This window comes from Acipenser ruthenus, chromosome 1 (assembly GCF_902713425.1).
Source record: "Acipenser ruthenus chromosome 1, fAciRut3.2 maternal haplotype, whole genome shotgun sequence".
Lineage (NCBI taxonomy): Eukaryota > Metazoa > Chordata > Actinopteri > Acipenseriformes > Acipenseridae > Acipenser > Acipenser ruthenus.
Window position 1 is genome coordinate 14883663 of NC_081189.1, and position 22288 is coordinate 14905950.

A 22288-nucleotide genomic window follows, 5' to 3' on the forward strand; every position below is an offset into this window, starting at 1 on the left:
AACTGGGGTATAAATAGCAGAGAGCAGCAGGAGGGTGTTTATTAAGAGGACTGAGGACAGAGGCAAAGAGCTGAAGAACTACAGAGAATGTAAGCCATATATTTTAAACCGTTTTTTGTTGTGTCTTTTCTAGTTTGAGTGTTATTGTAATATATGTAGTTTCTTAATCAAGAAGTAAATGTGTACAAGCTTTGTAAATCCTATAAAAACAACATGTTTCCAAAGGGTGTGTTTCTGTTTTAATCACTTTAATAAATGTGTCCAAAATATAATTTATGATTATAATAACAGAAGATCATTTAATATTTAAATAATTTTTGTACAAGCTCAAAAAGCATGTATGAGAGTCACATTTTGAATATTGCATTTCTGGCGTTTTGGGTCCTGTACCAGGAACAAATTTAGAGCTTAGATCTTGTAAAATACACTCTATTGGTGATCTTGTATTGAATAAGTCTTAAGTTTTCATTCCCAGTAATTCTTTGATAATAAGCCTGAATTACCAGGAGTATGTATTCCCAGCTCTTCCTGCTATGGTGCTTTGCTATTTATGTTTTTTCATCTTTGGTGGGGGGGGGGGGGGGGTGTTGTAGTTTAATAACAAATTCTGTTACGTTAGAAATGTTACATAATCATATTTAGTTGAAATGGTTGGGTTTGTATTTAGGTCAGCTAATGCTAGTTTGTCTTTTATATGATCAATTTAAAGCTGCATTTATGTTTCATGAGGTAGCCAACAAATGGAGAACTAATTGTTCAAAACAATAATTTATACATTTTTTAGTTTGCAAAACATTGCAGAGTTTGTACCTCGTTTCATCCATATGAAGAATCAGCCTGCATGGTTCATCATGCAGTGTAAGTGATGAAAATCTGTTCAACCTTGCACTGCACACTGGTCTATATTTTCAAAGCATTTACTCCAGGCTTTAATTAACTCCTATTTTTTTTGGATGGAGAAAAACACCTGTTAATATGACAAAGCTACAACCAAACAACTAGGTAATATAAGGTCTCCCAAGCACCATTATGTTATTTGTTTCTCAATTGGTAATATTAACATGCATTTTTTCACTTAATGTAGTTAATTTAAGACTTGAGTAAATGCTTTTTGCAATATGGACCATTAACTCTTAGCAGGGTACATTTCCTATCAGCTTTTAAAAAGATCTCTCTTCACCTGTCCTGTGGTTTGTAGCTGAAATCCATTGCAGCGATGTGGACAGGACTGAGCCTGGTCCTGGCCCTCTCCCTTCTGCCCAGCGGCAGGCCAGAGAGTGAAGGCGAAGGCAGCCACTGTAAGAAGCCCCCAGACTGGACCATCAGAAAGGAGAGCCCTATGCTGCAGTCACTGGGACAAGTGACAGTGGTGGCGCTCCTCCAGGCTAGCTGACCTTTCTGTTTGGTGCAGGCATCCAGGTAACTACATTATGTATATCCCACCAGAAAACTAAAAGTCACTAGCCTGTGTAGCGGGTCATACTACACAAGCTCTACTCTGGTCTACTGTAGCACTTTTCTTGACTGAAGCTCTGCGTCGTGTAATTTTTTGTTTTAGGCGATCAGCCACTGCACCCTCAGGACACAGACATGGGATGAGTTTTTGAACTGAAGGTTTATTCTGGGAGAAACAAAAACAAAAAAATAAAGATAATAATAAAGCTGCACTCCATGCTCTCATTGTCAGGAATAAGCCATTTTGAGAAAGAGAAAGAACTGTCGTTCCCCCGGTACCTTGCTGGCTTTGATTCCTGACATGCACTTGCTTGTCTTCTCAATACATTTTATTTACATGTGTACATAAGAGTGAGACAAAACTAAAACTAATTTTAAAACAACTATATGTGTTGCTGGATTTACATACTTGCTGAACTTCAGTGAGATTTATAAACTACAGCCTTGGTTCTGCTACACCTGCTTGGCATTAGGGTTTAAAATTCCAAATACAGACCATGGACCAGTAATTGCAGGGCTATGACTAGAGCCAATATAAGCACCTCCCAGTGCTTGTATGCAAGGTTAAGTTTATAAACAGCTTTCCCTCCTTTGTATACCTAAGGAAGCAATAAGGTGTCGGGCTCAACATTTTTTCGGGAGGGTGGGTAAGATTTGATTGTAAAGTTCTGTATATCATCTACCTACTTTTAGAAACTATTTCGATATAGCCTTGCAAATATCCAAAACTTCTAGTTAACTGCTAAAAAGAAAAGGAAGAAAGGGGATTTATATACCATGTTGTTACACCAAAATATAAAAAAATTCCTGTATGTAAAAAAAAAAAAAAAAGTGAAATGGGGCAATACCTTACTGGTGCTGATTTATCTTTTTTTCTGCTCTTCTTGCTTCCCAGAATAGATGACCTGCGTCTGAAGTTAGAGCAGCGGGGCCTGAACAACATATCCTACATGATTGTGAATTCCCAGGATCACAAGTCTCGTCATATGTATCCCCTTCTCAGGAATAAGGTTTCTGTGAATATCCCTGTGTATAATCATGACAACCTCCAGGAAGACGTCTGGAAACTCCTGTCTGGTGATAAAGATGACTTCCTCATCTATGACAGGTTTGTATGTTCCATCTTTTTCTTCTTCAGCATTATGCGTTATGTCATCTGGATGCAAATTCTTGGAAACTCTTATTTTGTTGGAGAAAAAAAAGTATTTTGTTGTTGTTGGAGGTAAAGCGATATAGAAAACCTAAATGGTCTGGGTGGATTCACAAAGGTTTTACATTCATTTGTCCTGGGCTCACAGTTAGCAATTCTGGAGTGTAGGGAAGGATGTCAATATCAATTATAGGTAAATCATTTTAAATTGATCTCTTGTTACTTTGTTTCAGATGTGGCCGTCTGACTTCCCACCTTGGTTTGCCTTATTCGATACTTACCTTTCCGCATGTGGAGAAATCAATCATACAAGCATACTGTAATAGCATCTGTGGAAACTGTTCATTTGAGGTGATTTTATCTCGCTATAGACCAGTTCTCAAGCAAAACATTTTAGTAAAAACCACAACCTCCAAAAAATGACAAATGTTCCCCTGAAATAAAAATGTCATTACAATCAATGGCAGTAGTAAACATAAAGTTACCTGTTCATCAGTCATTAGTAAACATAAAAAGTAACCTGCACATCCTGGTTACATGCATTGTTGCTGTCAGCCAAACAGCAGCACTAACCAGATTAAGTGCTGCAAGCTTTCTTTTTTTAAATGTAATGCTATTTCAAAATAAATTATTCCATATAGCTTGTTTCACTTTTATGCACAATCAACATTATATTTGTTAGTTATTTTTCCTAAACTTTATTTAAAGCACTTAAAAATAAATAAATAAATAAATAAATAAATAATAAACATTTTTTTCTTTATAGAGCCCTGATGACATACCAGTGTGTAACAACACTGTGATGGCAACAGAGAAGCCAGAAGAGGCCACTGAAAATCTTGGCAGACACCACAGCCATGACCACGAGCACAGCAGAGATGGGGGCCACGATCATTCCCACGGCAGACAGCATGGCCACGATCACTCCCACGGCAGACAGCATGGCCACGATCACTCCCACGGCAGACAGCATGGCCACCGCCGTGGGCAGAGTCACCAAACACAAAGATTCTCCCAGAATCATAGGGACTTGTCCCAGCAGCAGGTTGTGGACATCCCTTTTTTTCTGCAGAGACCTTGAAAGAAAGAGCTAGTCACATGAAAAAATCAGTACAAGTGAGAGTTGCAGCAAGGGGCATCTGACCTTGCTTCTTTCAGCTGATGCTGACACTGACGTCAGCTGTTCAACAGCGAGGCCTCTGAAAAGGCAAACCTCTGACACTGCAAGGAAAAGCTTCCGGCTTCCTGACAGTGACAAGGGTATCAGGGCGAGTATCAGGTCAGGGAAACCTGACAGTGACGCTTGCCCTCTTCCTCTTGACAGCTGTCAACAGCAGCAGGTCAGCAGGAGCAGCCAGTAGAAAGCAAAAGCCCCTGAAAGTGACCACAAGGGTTAAACACCTGACAGTGACAGAACCAAGAGCAGTAAATGTTCCCACACAGGGAACAATGTGATATTGCCCTGAGACAAACAACATCCTTGTCCAGGTGTTCTACTTAATTCCATAGAATTTGTATTGCATTGTCTATTGAATCCCATCCCATAGAGCAGCAGTGCCTGTAGAACACCAATCTTCTTGTCACTGTTAGGGGTAGGACCTATTTTCACTTCTTACCAACTAGTATGGGCTATCTGGTTAGAATATGTATCTTGTTACTTTTCTCCCTAAATGTTCTATTTTCTTAAATGATGACATGTGCATAAACTAAGCACTAGGAGCGCATGTTTGAAGCCAGGCAAATGAGAGCGGGGGAAATATACAAGAGACATACTAATTAAGTTTAACATGAAAGAGTATGAGAACAGTCCCAAAAATCAGCCAATATATTGGCACAATATGTATAAATATAGGTGCAAACATTTGAATGGTGAATGAACAGGCTTAGATTGTTTTTATTATTGTTTTACATCTTCAAATCCTAAATTCTGGAGGAAAAAAAAAAGTTTTATTTCTGATTCTAAAATGTTACTAAAGCACAGATACAGCCCAGTAATGTGATGAACTGTATTAAACTTTCTCACCTGTGCTACAAAAAGTCTGTGGAACAATGGGACCTATTCATATAGTTTAACTCATGAGCTGTTTACAGAATGCCTTTTTAAATAATCTGTTTTTGATACATTAATAAATGTTTTCGACTATATTTAACTTACAGCCTAAAACAGTTTATTGAATATAAAAAGCTTCTTTAAATAACTCACAAGTTAAGTTTTGTGTATAGGACCCAATATGTTAAAAGAAAGACAAATAAATCTAATATTGCTGTTTTATTATTGTAAAAAATGTATGTTGAGCTGAAGCAACAGTTAAAGAAAAGAATGTGTAGGTGTTGTTTGAATGCATTCTCCATACTTAATGAAGGTTTCTAGGCAAACAAATACTCCTAGAATATCTGATAATCTGTACAGTTAATGCTAACAAACAAGAATGTTGAAAAGTGTATCAGTAGACTGTCGCTGAAAAAGCATGTTTTGAATGTTTCAATAAATCTTTTTTTAATTGAAAGTGGTCTATGTCATTTTTCTATAATACTTTTTACTAGGTAATAGTTTATATGCTTTAAAGATATAAGCAAGGGGTTTGGAAGTTGTGGAGGATGGTCTCTAGCCGATTTTGTTTTCTAAATGTCTTGGATTAAAACCGTCTGCGTTTCAGGCGAGAATCATGAGGGCTGTTGAGCTGTTGCTCCAGCTCTTTGATCGTTCTGCGCAAGGCTTCAGTCTCTCTATTCTTCTCCTCTTGCAGAAACTGCAGTTTCTGTAAAATAAAAAAGAAACTGTAACTGCTGCCTTTTCAAATGTCATCAATTAACTACAGCTTGCACATCTGATGTCGAGCTCCTGAGCTTCTGTGGGGAGTTGCTGTGATGAAGGAACAGAATTGCACATTCTTAATTGTGGAATGAAATGGGGTAAAATAATTTACCCTCGAAAGTTCAAAAAAATAAATAAATAAATTTAAAACTTACCCTTTTGAAAATGTTCTGTGCTAGGATGGAGGGATCTTGATGCTGGGCTTTCACTGAGGTGCTCTGAATTCTCGCCAGCTTTGCATTAAACTGAATAGCAAAGTAAAAGGAAATAACTGTATTAATTAGTATTTAACAAAGCAATTTCAATATTACTTTAAAGCAAACAGAGGTGTAAAAAATGGTCTCTAATTAGCAACACATACTAGTTTTGTACTACAGAGAAGTTTGACCAATACAGAACCAGTGGCACAGAGCACACATATACAGAGGGTCCTTATCATCTCAGACACAATTAGTTATGTTAAATAGAATCAAATAAAAAATAGCATTTTCTAATATGTGTAGTGTAGTCGATTTCACCTCCATTTGCAGTTTAATTATTTCACTCTGTTTCTCCCTTTCTTGATCCTTCAGCTGCTTTTTCATTGCCTGAATTTCAGCTTCTTTTCTCACAATGGCATCTTTCAACTCTGTTTCTTTCATCTCAGCTGTTAAAAAATGATGTGCAGAAGAGCTTTACCAATTTTGCTTGGACTGCAGTGTGTCTTGCTTCCTCTGTCAGAATATATACTGTATTTCTTGTTAATTGTGAAAGAGTAAAACACATCCAACCTAACAAAAGGACCCTGAATAAGACTTGGAACTTTTGGTTGTCTAAGATGCCAAAACGACAGGTAAACTCTTGTAGCATCTGCTAATGTTTTACAAGCATCATACGTGTCCATCGGTAAGTACTTTTACTAATTATTGATATTAAATAACATTCAGGAAACCAACCTACATTTTCTTCTCATGTCAGATTGAACCTCAGCAAGCTCAGTTTTGTGGTCCTGCTCCATGGCCTTCATCTCCATCATTATTCTCTCAACATGACTTGTATGCGCCTGTGTTCAGACCATACATTGAAATTGAATTGTTTTTATCAGATGTTTATTATATCATTAGAAATATGCATACACAAAAAGCGTATTGAAAACATTTGCAAAATATTTCTTAAGGTTTAAGTCCAGGTCATAATTTCCTGGTATAAATAACGGCACCTCCAAGCTAACTGTACTGAAATCTCACCCTCACTGTACACCTCACACATCATTTAACTCATTCTTTATCTCTCACATATTCTTTCTACAGTATTCACCCATATATTTCCATAGAATTCAATACATTTTCATTTTAATATTTCATTTTAATCTTTATACTTGCAGATCATATCAAAAATACGCGTTCTCCTTTTTTCATGCTGCCACTATTATTCATCAATGTGATCCAAGCACATCCACTTTATGATTTGATAGACTTACTGTATACTTAACTTTTAACAAAAACCTAACCAATGTACTACTAAATTAGAGAACATTTTAGTTGAAAGAGATAAATGTGTGATAATATCCAAATACCACAAACTGTACACATTTAGAAGCATTGCTTCTGTCTAGACCTTTAGATTTCAAAAACACTACAAACAAGAATTCTGAACAAAAATGTAACATACAACTGATAAAATAGCAACAAAACCTTTTTGTATTTCTGAGAGTGCTGTAGACTCAAATAAAAAACACATTTGTTTATGGTAACCATACTTTAAAGGAATACTTTATATGCTCTGAATCTGTATAATGTTTATTAGTATGTATTTATAATGTATTTATTATCACATTACATGTATTCTTAATCATCATGAATTAATATTCCTGAGCTGATGAATGTGTTGCATGTTTAACAAGTTACCCACATAGTTAACCTTGAAGCAGTATCTGATTAACCCTGGGCAAGGTGAATTTCTGTAATGCGGCCAGTATAAAAGTGACCACTATGCCAGGGGTGCACTAGGGGTGTGCACCAGTAAGTTCTTCCCCACAGTGGGTTTGATGATTTCCAATAGATCAGCTAATTAAAAAACCCACATATTTATAGATCGATGTATGGAAGTTTAAATAAAAAAGAAAACTGCACCTGCTCCTTAATTTTATTTTTTTCTTCGTAAGTACGAGTGTTCTTCTTTAACTCTTCATTTTCATCTACAAAAAAAAAGGACTTTAAGTGCCAACATAGATTGTAACATGTATTAACATTTAGCAGTAACAATGTCCCCCACTAACTGTGTTGAATATCTTTTGGTTCTTTGCTTGTATTTTATATTTGAATTTGGAATGTGCAGCTATCTCAAAGACAACACTATAGACAAAGACTTGCTGCTTCCTGGCACCTCATCAGGTCAAGTGTTGTAGTTCAAACTCACTCCAATGGTCTGGCTGCAATGTGACCTACAGAGAGGGTACCAGAATAATACCCTTTGTCTATTGCTTTGTATTTTAAATATTTACATATCCTGAATTAAAAAGTAAATGAAAAATGTAAAAAGAACTAGAAATTTTACTAAAACGTTATCAGCACGATAAAAGTGGGGTCCAGTAATTACTGAACAATTAATAGATTTTACTGCCATTCCATGCTACAATGCATGACAAAGTGCAGATAGATTAGACATGCCTAAAATCGCTGGGAGGCTGTTGTCACACTGCATAAAAACATGACCAATGTAAATGTTTTATCTACATAAACTAGTTTATTTCAGATGTTTGAAAAAGAAAAAAAAAAGTCATATTCCCAACCTCACCTCGTAAGTCACACTGGGTTTGTATTGTTTCCTGAAGTCCTTGTATTGTTGCCTGAAGAGTAGCACATTCTGAAATGAAAACAGCAAACCTATGTCTTGATTTATTTTATTACTGTTTTACAAGAGAAAGTATTCTCTTAGTAAGTGGCTGAGCTGTTGTTTGGTATGCCTGGTCTTTGGTAGATTCTATAAATACAAAATGACCATATTTTAAAAGTGTATTCTCCAGTCTTTAAGACTTGAGAATGTTTAGGATACTTTGAATGACAGTACTTACTTACAGGTACTACGTGTATATTGTGTTTTTATTGTTGTTAATGACAACTATTTTAGTATAGAAAAAAATAATAATAATAAACATGCAATTTAACAATCCTTTACTGGTGTAGGCCTCCTTGTTCCCAATTAGGAATTCAAGCCCAACAAGAACAAACCACTCATAAATATGATCTAGTCAGTCTCCATGTGTTACTTCAAACAATAGGCATCTATACTTTAATATAAGTTTGTTTACAGATAGAAATTCTCAGCGTGGGCATATAGTTAGCTACTAGAGAGAATGTCATATGTTGTTTTTTTTCCTGCTGTTGTTGATTACTATTTGGTCACCTACCTTCCTTCATACAAGTCTCTTTAGTTTGGCCCAACTTCAGCAGTCTGCTGGCTTCATCTAGTTTTATATCCAATATATTGTTATTTCCTTGAAGTTCTGTTATTTTCTGCATAAAAAATAAAGTTTAATAATGTAAGGTTGAAGTGACTGGGATTACCTAATCTATGTGTCGTAGAATGTAACAAGGTCGGGCAATTGGGTTTTCGCAAATTAAAAATCTATTGATTAATTTATATGCTTAAAATTAAACTTTAAACTTAACTTAGGTTATTTTCCTTAACCTTACCTGCTCTAACAAGGAGAAGTCTTCAATAAGTTTGTCAAGGCTTACTGCTTTCACCTTCTTCATTTTGAATGTATTTTCACTGTTTGCCTTCAACTACGCTTTGTAATGCTGTCTGTAAATAAAGCTGATAAAGTATTTTTGTTGACTCAGCTCTTATAAATGTTTCTCATTGTAAAAGCATAACAAAGTGTGATAAAGCATACACTGCAGTAAAAGGTATGGTTAAGCATAGTTAATGCCAAAGTGGTATGGGTAAAGCATATTATAAAACATGGCAAACCGTGGTAAATGCATAGTATAACCACTGGAAAAGCATGGTAAAAAATGCAAAATTACATTGCAAAAATACAGTTGTAAATTTGTATAAGGAGGCTGTGTGGTCCAGTGGTTAAAGAAATGGGCTTGTAACTAGGAGGTCCCCGGTTCAAATCCCACCTCAGCCACTGACTCATTGTGTGACCCTCAGCAAGTCACTTAACCTCCTTGTGCTCCTGCTTTCGGGTGAGACGTAGTTGTAAGTGACTCTGCAGCTGATGCATAGTTCACATACCCTAGTCTCTGTAAGTCGCCTTGGATAACGTCTGCTAAATAAACAAATAATAATAAGGGAAAGGCCGAAACTACAGGTAGTGTAGCCAGCCTGGTTAAATAAATCGTGGCGGTAGCACTACGTTACAGTCCAAGGATATTCATAACACTTTCCGTTTCTTATGTATGCCTTTATTTATTTATGTGTCTGTATGTTCTATTCCACGTATCCAATATTATCTTACTTTACATCCACGTTACATCTTGTTTCCAGTACTTCGGTCGTTTACAATTTGTCTTGATCGACAGTAAATCCTCCTTCGTTTTTTTTTTTTTTTTTTTTTTTTTTTTTTTAATAGGCACGCGCGCGCCGCCTGCTGTCACACGATGAAGACACGCGCTTGAATTGCTACCAACAAAAACCTGCCGACGTAATAAACTCACATAATGAAGAAAAAAAACTATCTTTCTCATTCCAAGTATATTAACATTTGTATAGGTTGATCGTAATCCCTTATGAATCTCATTAATTAAATATCAAATTGGTCTGCCTTGATCTGTCAGTACTATTCAGTTCCTAACCGTTGAAAAAGACTGTGCTTTGTATCAGGTTACCCCAACTGCGCAACAACTTCTCAGTCTGTGTGTCTGTTACTACTTTCATTTCAAATCAGACTAGTTAGATTTGACTTCATTTTTAAAAATTAGGAACTGCAATAACAGCATGTGGTCACCATGTGGTAGCTGTACTCTAAGAAAAAAAAAATAAATCCAAGGAAAGAAACTGCAAGCGTAATTTCTCCACGAACCACCGTGCAAGTAAAAAATAAAATGCAGGTCGTTGCAGCGTATAACCTCCACTGAACAAAAGGATATGGTTATTTGTAATTGCTGTAAGTCTTCATTGTGGATCTAACGCGGCTTTCTATTCTTGATTAGCAAATAAATACATAAATAAAACAGTACCAGATAAAAATGTGTGCTATAAACAACAGTTAGTCCTTTCTGATATTAATGGAGGGGAGAGATTGCAGGGTCAAATGTGGAAAAATACAAAAGACCAAATGCAAGGTACAAAGCTTATCTTACATGTTAAAGATAAGTGCATGAGTATTAGGTTTAAAATATGTTGCTGAGAGCAGATTTCAGTTTGTTATTATGTGTGGAATACTGCAATAGTGTTGTAAAGTGTCCTAAATATAAATCCAACATATTGTAGCGACCCGGACACCATTGTGTGTCTACTGGACTTTTATGTGGTCCCGTTTGTTTGTCTTGTCCTGTGTACGTGTTACATGTATTAAGGGTGCAACCACGCCACATAGAATGGGTAAAGGAGCAGGACCTGGTTGGTCAGTCTGAGTGGAGTGGGCGGGAGCAGTGGAAGGCGTATAAGTACGGCCTGCGCGGGAATGTGAGGGAGCGAGTCGCAGGTTCGAATGGTGATCGGTTAAATGATTGGAGCTGGGTTAATTACAGAGAGAAAGCGGGCCTGTGAGAGTGGCTGAGAGCGGCATCCTGAGTGAGAGACAGAGACACACATAAAGGGAACGTGTGGAGTAGCGGTAGAAAGAGATCATTTATTTGTTTTTTTTTGGTGGCGTGGTCTTGGCCCAAACAGGGACCGCGTTCTTTTCTACCACTAAACTGTATACAAATTGTACCCGGCAACGTCTCCATCTTCTGCTTCATCTTCCAGGGAACGGGTCATTACAATATCATTTACTGTATTGTTGTAAAGTGTCTAGGATACAACATACACTTCAGTAGTAACGTGTTTGCTGCAATTATTTGTTTGTTTTGTATCGCCTTATATTAACGTTCTTCACCAAAAAAAGAGAAATACAAGCATTGCTGGCATCACTTTTTTTTTTTGATAACACTTCCTGACAGGAAAAAACAACGGTAAGAGAAACGGGGTGAGGGGGCGGGGGTCAAAGCTGCAGACAAGGATGAACTGAACACAGGAAAGCATTTGGTCAGAAAATGGTCTTCTTGTCGTGACCAGTGCAGGTTTATCCAGTTTAGAGCTGTTGTTGTGGGCATCCATACATTCATTTAATTGATATGAATTGGTGTAATTTTAATACCAGCTGGAGATTCGGTATGAAAACAGTTGATATGTGTGCCAAGAGTAGGAGTTGAGTGCACAGAAGGCTGAATTACCAAAATATTGTTAAAATGAAGTGAACTGAGCATGATGTATTTTAAGGGGCAAATTAAACCAGGCTTTTTATTATTATACATTTAGTTGTCTATAAATTGGTCACCATACAGTATTAATTAACTATTAACACAAAATGAGCAACATCGGGTAATGTTTTAGTAAACTAGTTAATAAACAAAAAGTAACCATTATACTAAACCGTGACCAAGGTCCCAAGATGCAGCAACTGGAATGCTTATCCAGACTATTTCCCCCTTCCTTTTGGACTATGATTAATCGGACCTAAATTATTAAAATTACATTTCAAATCAATAAAAGAAAAGGAAAACTGCATTGGTTAACTTAAAATCATATATTTTGCAGCTTGAATTAAGAACCCATCAATGAATGGAATGAGTATAGAATCTTTTAAGTTCTTTGGAGCGCTTCATATTTGGAACCCCTAAAGATTTTATATAGAACATTTTAAAGGATTAATTATAGAACCCCTGTAAGGGCTCGTTTACAGTAGTTTTTTTATTGAACCCCTTTTATGGTTTTATAGGCAACCTATTGGTCTTACTTCAACCATTATTAATTGTTCTCAAAGTTCTATAAGTAACAGTGGTGTCTTGAAGGCTTATAGTGTTCTGCGTTTTCGGTTTTTATCTTTAAAAAAAGAAATCGCGAATTTTTCAGAGTTTATTTTACATATATTAAAATAGGGATGAAATTGGAAAAAAAAAAATATATATATATTATATATATATATATATATATATATATATATATATATATATATATATATATATATATATATATATATATATATATATAGTTTTTAATTGAAACATCGGTAAAAATCGGCGGGGGGGAGGACTCAATATACACACTTTACATGTGGAATATTATGTGTAGCAGTTCTGGTTTCAGATTAATATTGTCCCTGGCATGTATGATGTTGCAGAATCTGCAATTCGAGGCCACATTTTCCAGTGTTAGCTGGTACTTTGCGAACGTTTGGGCAATCGCTGTGCTGACGGAAATAGCTACAGACGATATGAACATGACATCAGCACAACACAAGCCAGGTTTATTCATCTTTAAATCATACAAAGAAGAAAATTGACAGAACTGGGCGGTGCAAGTCATCGGGAGACGCGTCAAAAATCACACTGGACATTTCCATCAATGCGTTCCAACTAAAGCGACATCGTTTTCTGTCAAATATTTACGATTAAGATTGTCGGCGTTAGGCAGTGTTTTAGCTGATGGACAGACAGTACTGTCGCACTAGGTCATCAATAGCATACCTCTCTGCAATAAACAGTGGCTGTCCAGCAAAGCACAGGATTGCTTGCCTCTCAGTTCACTTTACTGTCTTAGTTTAATGTGTCGCATATTTTTCTTTGTTCTTTTATTGTCAGTGCGAACATGTACCTCAATGCAGCAGTATTTGCAGTGCTATGCATCCTCTGCCTCATCTGACCCACTTCTGCTATTTTTGCTTTTTGTATACTTCGAAATATTTGTTTTCTTTTGAATATTCATAAACTGATTTGCGTTTTCTCTCCATTCATTATCCACTAAAATTATTATATATTATTATAGTTTTTGATCAAGCTCGTAGTTACTACACCCAGCAATTGCCACAATAATCAGACTTTGATTGACCAACATAAGCAGGTGATAATGTGTTTGCGAAGTGGCAGAGAACCATGTTTGCTGTTATTTGATCCTCTGACGTCTAAACATCTGCTGTATCCTAGGATACAGTTGAGGGTTGCTTATTACAGTTTGAGTCAAAATAAAATAATTTATTTCTTAGCAGGCGCCCTTATCCAGGGCGACATACAATTGTTAAGATATCACATTATTTTTACATACAATTACATTATTTTTTACACATTATTTGTACATACAATTACCAATTTATACAGTTGAGTTTTTACTGGAGCAATCTAGTTAAAGTACCTTGCCCAAGGGTACAGCAGCAGTGTCCCCCACCTGGGATTGAACCCACGACCCTCCGTCAAGAGTCCAGAGCCCTAACCACTACTCCCCTAAAAAAAAGTTAGCCCTGACAAATGTCTTTGACCTAAGAAACCCTCAGGGTGTTTAAAAAAAATATAAATATATATTTTAAGTCACAAACATTTGACAGAATGTCAAATGTTTACGTAAGTGCTGTGAAAAGCAAGAAGTCAGCACTGCCTCGGATGTTTAACAAGGGTAGCAATGTACCAGCAGGGTAAACCTGGCCACACATATAAAAAGGACAAACAGCTGTTTAAGTAAACATGCATATTGTATTCTTCAGCTATGTGTACAACACAATCCTGTGGTTTTCTATCACAAACAGTTTAGTATTGTCTGTGCTGTTTTCATTGAATCCTCTGGAATCCCATACTGTTTTACCCGCACCTGTACTGCTCCCTATTGTTTTTCCAAATATGTTACACAGTTTCAATAGGTACAAACAACTGAAGCATCCAATTGAAACAAGCATGTTTCCAAGGTTATGTAGGATCTGTCATTTGCTGGTTCAGCATTTCATTCACTCTGCTAAGTGTACTGCAGTCTCTTGTTTAATAGACCAGCTGTTGTATAAAGGTAATGATGCATTCAACTGGGTAAACTGGGAAAAATGTGCTTCTGCCATTTAAGCCAACAGACTTTTTGCAGTACTATTCTGGGGTTTGTCCTTGATCTTTTCCTTGAAAATATGAAGAACACAAGGTCCCATCATAGTCCTTGACAGTTTAACATAAACACCAGATGGTTGCTTGAAGGTCTAACAAAAAAAGTAAACTGCTGAATGTCAACAAGTTAAATAGGAAGGGCACAGACAGCGACTTGTGTAATTGGCAACATGTTCTGTATCTCTGCTTTTAACAACATGTTCACCTAACTTAATAAGACTCACAGTGCGTTGCTAAGTGCAAAGGCCTCAGTCTAATGAAAGTGCTACCTTCACAGTCACCATTTCACACAGGCAACTCATCTAATTGGGGAAAATGGAAGGCTGCCAGATTGATGTTATTTCCCACATTTGCTGCTTTAGACACATAACTTGCATCACATACACAGCAATAATATGACCCATTTTAGGCTTGTTTTTTTTTTTTCCTGCACTAAATTTTCACAGCCCAGTTAAACCAACTCTTGAAAAAGATAGATGAGTTTTCATCCAGTTGCCTGGCACCTCAGATATAAAAATATCAAAGCAGGTAGCTTCACAAAACTGTTTCCTCCAGGCAGGCTCACTGGATGAGAGCACACCCCGAGAAAGAGAAACCTTCATTTTTTTTTGCAGATAATTCTGTATTCTTGAGTGGTGGCATGTTATGATGACCCACTGGTAGTACAGTACCACAGTGATAACATTTTTATATTCACATTCTATTGCAATGCCATTGGATAGATGTGCACTGTACAATTTGTTACTTATAAATTGCCATTGTTGGTAATGCTGAGCACCATCTTTTATATATCAGCTACAAAAACACATATTCTAATGTGCAGGGCCTCTGCCCGAGCCAACTTCCCAACGTTTCAGTATGCTTAACATACCTTTGTCAATAGAAAGTATGTTTGAAAACAAATTGGAGGTACTTACAGGCTTTTGAGGCCATGGCAACTGCACTCACTTATTTCTATTTAATGTGTTTGTGATGCCAAAGCACTGTGGAGTATTGGTTAGGGCTCTGGACTCTTGACTGGAGGGTCGTGGGTTCAATCCTAGGTGGGGGACACTGCTGCTGTACCCTTGAGAAAGGTACTTTACCTAAATTGCTCCAGTAATTGTATGTAAAAATAATGTGATATCTTGTAACAATTGTAACTTGCCCTGAATAAGGGCATCTGCTAAGAAATAAATAATAATACAGCACCACCATTAACAAAATGCCTATAACACTAGCATCATCAAATACTCAAACCTGGACTGTGTGCAGGAGTAACAGAATCTATACACACACAGGCAGCCAGCAACTCTTTCATTTGGCCCAGTAAGATGAGCTTGCCTCTTTTTATCAATAACCAGTTGGTTGCTATTGGTAATCTTTCACACAGTTTGGATCCCTTTGGACTGGACAAAAGCAGCCATTCATTTAGAACACACCAAAGCCTGACCGTGTGATTGAACAGGGCAATTATCTTTCTGCTTCACAAGTACAGTAATTGTAACCATGCACATTGTTTTTGGTCATTTAGAAGGAAATTATACTGTATAATTTTTTCTCACCAGAGAAATTGTTCATGCCACATAAAAAATCTATCAGATTTATTTTCGGAGTTAGCCTTGGCCTTCACCTTCGTGAGTGGCAAAGTGAAGCGGTTGGGCCCTTGGCAGATTTATACAATGCTTCTATTGAGCTGCTTTTTTCGTTTCTCTGCCTCGCTGTGCTTGTTGAGTGTGTGCGGTCTGCTTTCAGATCCCCTGTTCCTCACTCATTGGTTTTGTGCCATTCTCAAATTGACTTTGTGCACTAGAGCAGTGGTGCGCACACTTTTTATATGACGCCCCCATTTCTTAGCATACATTTTGTTGCACCCACCCGATGACACAGATATTAAAATGTTAGCACTTAACTTTGTATTTTAACAGGTTTTTTTTTTTCCAGATTTAATGTAAATCGTATATTTTTTCCTAGATATAATCACAAAAACATCAGATTTAGCTAAATACATAAGCATATCACAAATTCAACATTTAAAATGTCTATAAATCTTTTATTTATTTTTTTACACTTAGTGAATGAACATGTCGCTGACATGTTAAATCTGGATTTCTAATAAATAAATCAGTGAATTTAAATATATATTTTTAAACTTGGCCAGTCAACATTTAGTTAACATTTCTAACAAATAAATCCATGAAAAAATACTTGTTTTTTTTTAAACTTGGTGATTCAACATTTACTTAACAGATAAATCTTGATACGTGTAACGTCAGAATGCGGTAAGTTGCATGGAAAGTGGTACGTGGTCAGATTTTGGTAGAGGGGCAATCAATTGCGATCTGATGGGTGTTTTCCTGTTGTCAAACAGAGGTACATTTACCATTAATTATACATTATTTTTTGCAAACTTAAACTGGAAACAGAATTTCTCTAAAAAGAAAAAAAAAACAATCCATGACGAACAAGGCAAAATTCCCCGCAAAGTTGCAGAAGTAGAAAATTGTACAACACCCAATGAACTGCATATGATAAATATTTGCGTACTATTTTCTTAATGGTGGAAAAATATGATAAATTACCTTAACAAGAAGTAAAAGACTGAAAAATATGATAAATAAAAAAAAAAAAAAGATGTAAAAGACCGGACGCTTTCCTGTTTTCTTAGTGGAAGTTGTTAAGGCATTGTTTAGGTATGCGCGTTGTACCTGAATATAACACTACACCGGTATATCTGAAGCTAACATGCAAGCCTGCGCCCATTGACGCGTTTGATTTGGCATTGCTGCAGAGCTGCCCTTACACTCCGTCTTTTAAGAATGTGTTTGCTAACACTAATGTCTTTAGCTATATCTGGACTATTTTTTTGGTTAAATCCTAGGAAAAAATATGCGATTTACAATAAATTCGGGAAAAAACAGCTTTTTTTTTTACACTAAGTCGCCCCATGCATGGAAACCGCCAATTCAGCTCCGTTGACTGCAGCTGCTACTCACGGGTTACTCTCCGGTTCTACAAGTCCTAGAGTGATTGTCAATGGCTCATTTGAAAGGTAATAACTTGGACGAATTATCTGTCAATTATGTATGTATTTAAATGTTCTATCCTTTAAAAACAAATAAAAAAAAACGTTTTACAGAACTGCCACGTTAGTCATAGTGGCGCCCCCCTTACTGACTCTCCCCACTTTGCGCACCACTACTAGAGTATATACCAAGATTCATGGACGGAAGGTTTTTGGGACGTCATTTTGAATCTGTAAAATAGCCACGTCATTTTGAATCTGTAAAACAGCCACATACTACCTAAAGATCAAAATTCAGTCACAATAATATATGCAGAAGCACAATGGCTTCCATAAGAAAACAATTACAATGTGAAGTTTGCCAAGTGTGACACTTTTCTACCCCTATTTTGTATAATCCTTGGACTGACATTCAGTACATTAAAAAAAATCATGTGTTTATGTACATTTGTATTTATTTTGTATTAATTAAAATATAAAATGGCAGTGCCTAGTTACCTGGTGGTATTAATTATTAATTTCTTTAAGTTTATTTCATTTCAATAAATAAAACAATTAACAGGCAGTATTTTTCTTCTTTTTCCCCATTGAAAATGGGTTTCTTCCATAACCAATTCACATGAAGCAAAGGAAATGTGTGTTTGTGAGCTTCGGAATGTTGATTATATTGCTGTGACCACATTGTGTGCATTGGTCACATAATAAGAATGAAAATTCACTGTGGCCAGAGTAATTGAAAACAGCATTGTTAAGCAGTTGAACTGAGTTCGATCAAATTGTGAGTGTGTGTGTGTGTGTGTGGTCATGTTGAAACTGAAATCCGTCCCAATACAGCCAACAACTGGAAACACCACGTTCTTCAACTATAAATTGTTTCCAGATTTATGGCTGGTATTCAAAAACAAAACAAGCAAACAAAAAAGAAACACGAGTTGTTTATGTTACTTAAAGTAAATAGCTTCAAATACCATTATTATTGTAACTGTTTTTCAGCTAGTGCTGTGGAATCTCTACACTGTACTCTGAAGCTGGGAGCTCTGAGCAGAAGCAGTCTACTAAAACAAGCAACAAAAAAAAAAACAGTTGTAGGCGAGAGCAAGTATTTGAACTTCTTACCAGCAATTATTTATTCCTTTCAGAAAAGATGGGGGCAACTTTTGCACAGGCTTCAAAATAGGGTCTTCTGTCTCAATAATGTCAGTTATACAATGGCTGCAATGCCAACTCGAGAAAAGGGTTTATTGTTTATACAATCAAATATATAAAACGATTTATCGCAGAGGTTGATCAGTTTTTGAGCCCAGTAAACCAACCATAAAAAATACTGTGTCTCCTGAATCTCTACCTCATTCTCTCAAAGCCTTGGAAAATAAGATTAGAAAGGTCAGGGAGGTGATTTCTTCTGAGTAACTGAATCCATTAAACCCCAGGGGGAAGCAGGCCCAATAATGTCATGCCTTTTAAACCATGCAAACTCAATGTGTGTCAGCTGCCTGTTGAGGATTGATATTAACAGTAAAGCTGCATTTCTATTTGCCATCTAAGTTTATTTTATTAAAGCGGTTAAGAAAAGAAACTGCATTATAGCAAATTCATTTTAACAATTGAAATTGAGTAGAACAAATTATTTGTACAATTCATTATTTACTGATTTCTATCATTTTAGAACATACTGTAAGTAATTCCTGATCTACCCTGTATAGGGGAATTGTGTTTAAAAACGCCATTGTCAGAGTTCTCTCTTGTATATTTAAACATTACACATTAAACATTGTATATTTAAACATTACACATTATTACACAGTGGTAACTCTACCTAGATGACATTTTTTATATAGGTAGCATTTTATATATATATATATATATACAGTATATATATATATATATATATACACACACACATACACAGACACTCCCTTTGCAAGACTGTAGTGTAGTGCCGTTACTAAGAGACCTTGCTATTTGTGTTCCCCCTTATAAAGAGACTGCAAGTGCTAATGAAATGGCATTATGGGGCAAACGGGAGGCCATGACCATAATGTCTTATAATTGATTGCGCTTTGTGAATGGACTCACAAAGGGAGCACAGAATTTACGGTACATTTTTCATTGTCATTAATAAAACATATGTTATGCCTGCTTACAATCTTCGGTAAGGAACAGACATGTCCCCATTGCATTAGACCAGTGGTGTCCAATATGTCAAGTAATGCAAATCTCCAAGGGCTTAGCAATCCACCACCAATGACGTGAACGAGAGTACAATAACGTTTACTTCATGGACTACTTATTAACATGGCTGTAAGCATAATAATATCACAGAAGTGGCAGATTAGGTGAATGAAACAGGAGGTGGTTCATGGATGCACATTGCACTTTTATTGGGGGATTATCTCATACCTTTAGCTCTGGGGTTTGTCTACTGTACTAAAAAGAAATTTGGTCATAAAGCAATAAACCCTGGTTCCCTGAAATAGAATTAAAAAAAAAAAATATATATATATATATATATATATATATGATTATAACCTAACGTTCCCTTTCAAGTACGACATGTTATCCATTACTGAATGGGGATAACATACCCAACCTGTCAGAAGTACATGACTTGCAGTACCGGTGGAAAGCTACAAGGGCTAGACTGATAGACTGCCCTGTGTCTTACCATTAGGAACCCAAGTTAGTAAGCAACTAGGGTGAAATAAACTGGAGGGAGAAACCCACCTTCATGTATGTGCTGCAAGGGTTGACTGAGAAGCCGCCCTTAGCACTCTGGTCCCAAAACCAGGGTTTTGAGGGTTTACAACACTGTCTATAGAACCTCGTGAAGGTATGGGGGTAGCCCATACCGCCGCATTGCAGAGTGTCAGAGACAGATGCACCTTGGAATAGAGCCCAAGAGGTTGTAGGCCTCTGGTGGAGGGGGCAAGTTGGCCAGCTCATAGGCAGTCAACCGTGTCTTTGATCTATTTGGACAGCCGCTGTTTAGACAGGACTTGACCATGGGACAAAAAATAGTTTGGACTGCCTCATTCTGTTAAAATAGTACGCTAATGCTCTGACTGGGCATACTGGAAGGGAGGTGGATAGAATGCCTCCAGTTCCACTGACTGGTTGACATGGAAGGCCAAAATGGTTTTCGGTAGGAAGGCAGGATTGGTACAAAGTGTGCCCTTGGTCCTGTCCTCTACAAAAAATAAGCAGGCTTTCACAACAGAGAATTATTGCATCTCTCTCACTTCGCAGAGGTGATGGCAAGCAAGAAAGCCGCTTTTAACTATCAAAATTTCAGTTCAACTAAATGTAGGGGCTCAGATAGAGGTTTCAATAGCGCATTAAGCACCATGTTCAACCAACAGTGAGGAACAATGTCCTTTACAGGTGGCTGAAGCCGCCGTGCCCTTTTACAAAATTGTCCCGCCAAGAAGTGGGCTCCTGGGGAGACTGAGTCAATTTTGATGTGACAAGCATGAAATAGCTGCCAAATAGACCTTTAAAGTGGAGGGAGATTTCCCCTCATCGAAAAGGTCTTGTAAAAATTGCAGTATAACTGCCATGGAGCAAGTCATGGGGTTGAACCCATGAGGCAGACACCACGTCTGGAAGACGCCCCACTTGGACCCGTATTGGGAATGTGTGGACGCTGCTGTGGCATTCGGTAGGGTGTCAATAACCCTATTAGACAAACCGAATCAGCTCAAATGCAGCTGCTCAGGGGCCAGACCCAGAGCTGCAGGCTTGATGGGTCAGGGTGCCACAGGGTCCCCCACGCCTGACTGAGCAGGTTGCGGCACGTCGGCAGCTTCCACTGCTGGCTGAAAGGGTTGCTGTTTTGCCTGCGGTTTATCCTGCGCTATTTGTTTGGGTGCAGGGCGGCGGAACCTACAGTGGCCTCCGCAGTAAGCAGCTGTGGGCCGGTCTTGAGCTTCAACTGTTGCAACAGACGCAGCCAGCTGTGCCGGTCTCTGGGGCTGCGGGCCCTAGGGTGCCAGTGTGCTGATGGTTTGCATGTGTGAGGTGCTCACTTAGGTAGAAGACGGACCAACTCCTTGGTGGATTCTCACACACAGAGACAGCGTTGTTGCATCTCATCTACTGTGGGGCCAAACGTATGCCCTGGAGTGACTGGGGCATCCAACAGCAGTGCTTTGTCTGCGGGCAGCTACTAGCGCTGCCAGGTTATTCCCTAAATCCCGTCCATTATACTGGGTGTTCGTCACTAGGCGCAAGTCGTCCAACTGTTGTGGCGAGGGCCTGTGCTCTGCGGAGAGGGACTGAAGCAAGGTCAGCTGGTAAGCCATCAAGAGGCTGGTATAGTTTCCTAGCCATGTGGTGAACGCCCTGGCTGCACAGGCTTTATTGAGCATTAACTCAGTGACCCGGCACTGTTAGGGCAGGAGACATCCTTGAACAGCAGGGCCAGATTAGGAGTTTGGACCGAGGCAGCAATTGAAGCCTCAGCCAGCGGAAAAAGGGCTAGGCACAGCTTTTCTGTGCCATACACCTTGTACAGGTTATCCATCGTGCAGGAGCCCAGGAGGCTTATACCTCGTATAAGAAATCTAGGTGAACTGGAGGAGTTATGGGCTGTTGAGAGGCAGCTGGAGCCTTATCGAAAATGGAGCGCCTTGCTTCACTTTCGGTAGGCCAGGGCACTTGCAAGACTGCAGTGGCCCTCTTGATCAGTGGCATGAGCTCTTTACCGCTGGAGACATGCTGTCCGATTCCACGTCCTCAGATGGGAACGTCAGGTCTTGCTCGTCCACCTCTTCGGAGGCAGCGATGGATAAGGCGTCCACTCGTGGCCAATTCAG

At 37.9% G+C, this 22288-nt stretch overlaps 2 protein-coding genes across 3 annotated transcripts in view; one reads left to right on the forward strand and one right to left on the reverse strand.

The window, feature by feature from the left end:
• Positions 1-5112, forward strand: LOC117403793 (selenoprotein P-like). Its single transcript, XM_034924942.2, has 5 exons — positions 1-89; positions 1199-1419; positions 2351-2563; positions 2839-2956; positions 3372-5112. Exons 2-5 carry the CDS (start codon positions 1217-1219, stop codon positions 3684-3686), a joined length of 849 nt encoding a protein of 282 aa, XP_034780833.2. The 5' UTR covers positions 1-89; positions 1199-1216; the 3' UTR covers positions 3687-5112.
• Positions 4860-22288, reverse strand: part of LOC117403794 (coiled-coil domain-containing protein 152-like) — a 23317-nt gene continuing 5888 nt past the window's right edge. The window contains exons 1-8 of one of the 2 annotated variants that reach the window (XM_034924732.2): positions 9095-9238; positions 8809-8914; positions 8196-8264; positions 7532-7596; positions 6360-6462; positions 5939-6066; positions 5576-5665; positions 4860-5364 (exon numbers count right to left, since the gene is read on the reverse strand). In XM_034924732.2, the coding sequence (XP_034780623.2) occupies positions 5242-5364; positions 5576-5665; positions 5939-6066; positions 6360-6462; positions 7532-7596; positions 8196-8264; positions 8809-8914; positions 9095-9157 (747 nt within the window). In that variant the 5' untranslated portion in view covers positions 9158-9238 and the 3' untranslated portion in view covers positions 4860-5241. Of the gene's footprint in view, positions 5365-5575; positions 5666-5938; positions 6067-6359; positions 6463-7531; positions 7597-8195; positions 8265-8808; positions 8915-9094; positions 9239-22288 lie in introns of those variants that run through there. The other variant, XM_059007822.1, reaches the window with a different exon arrangement.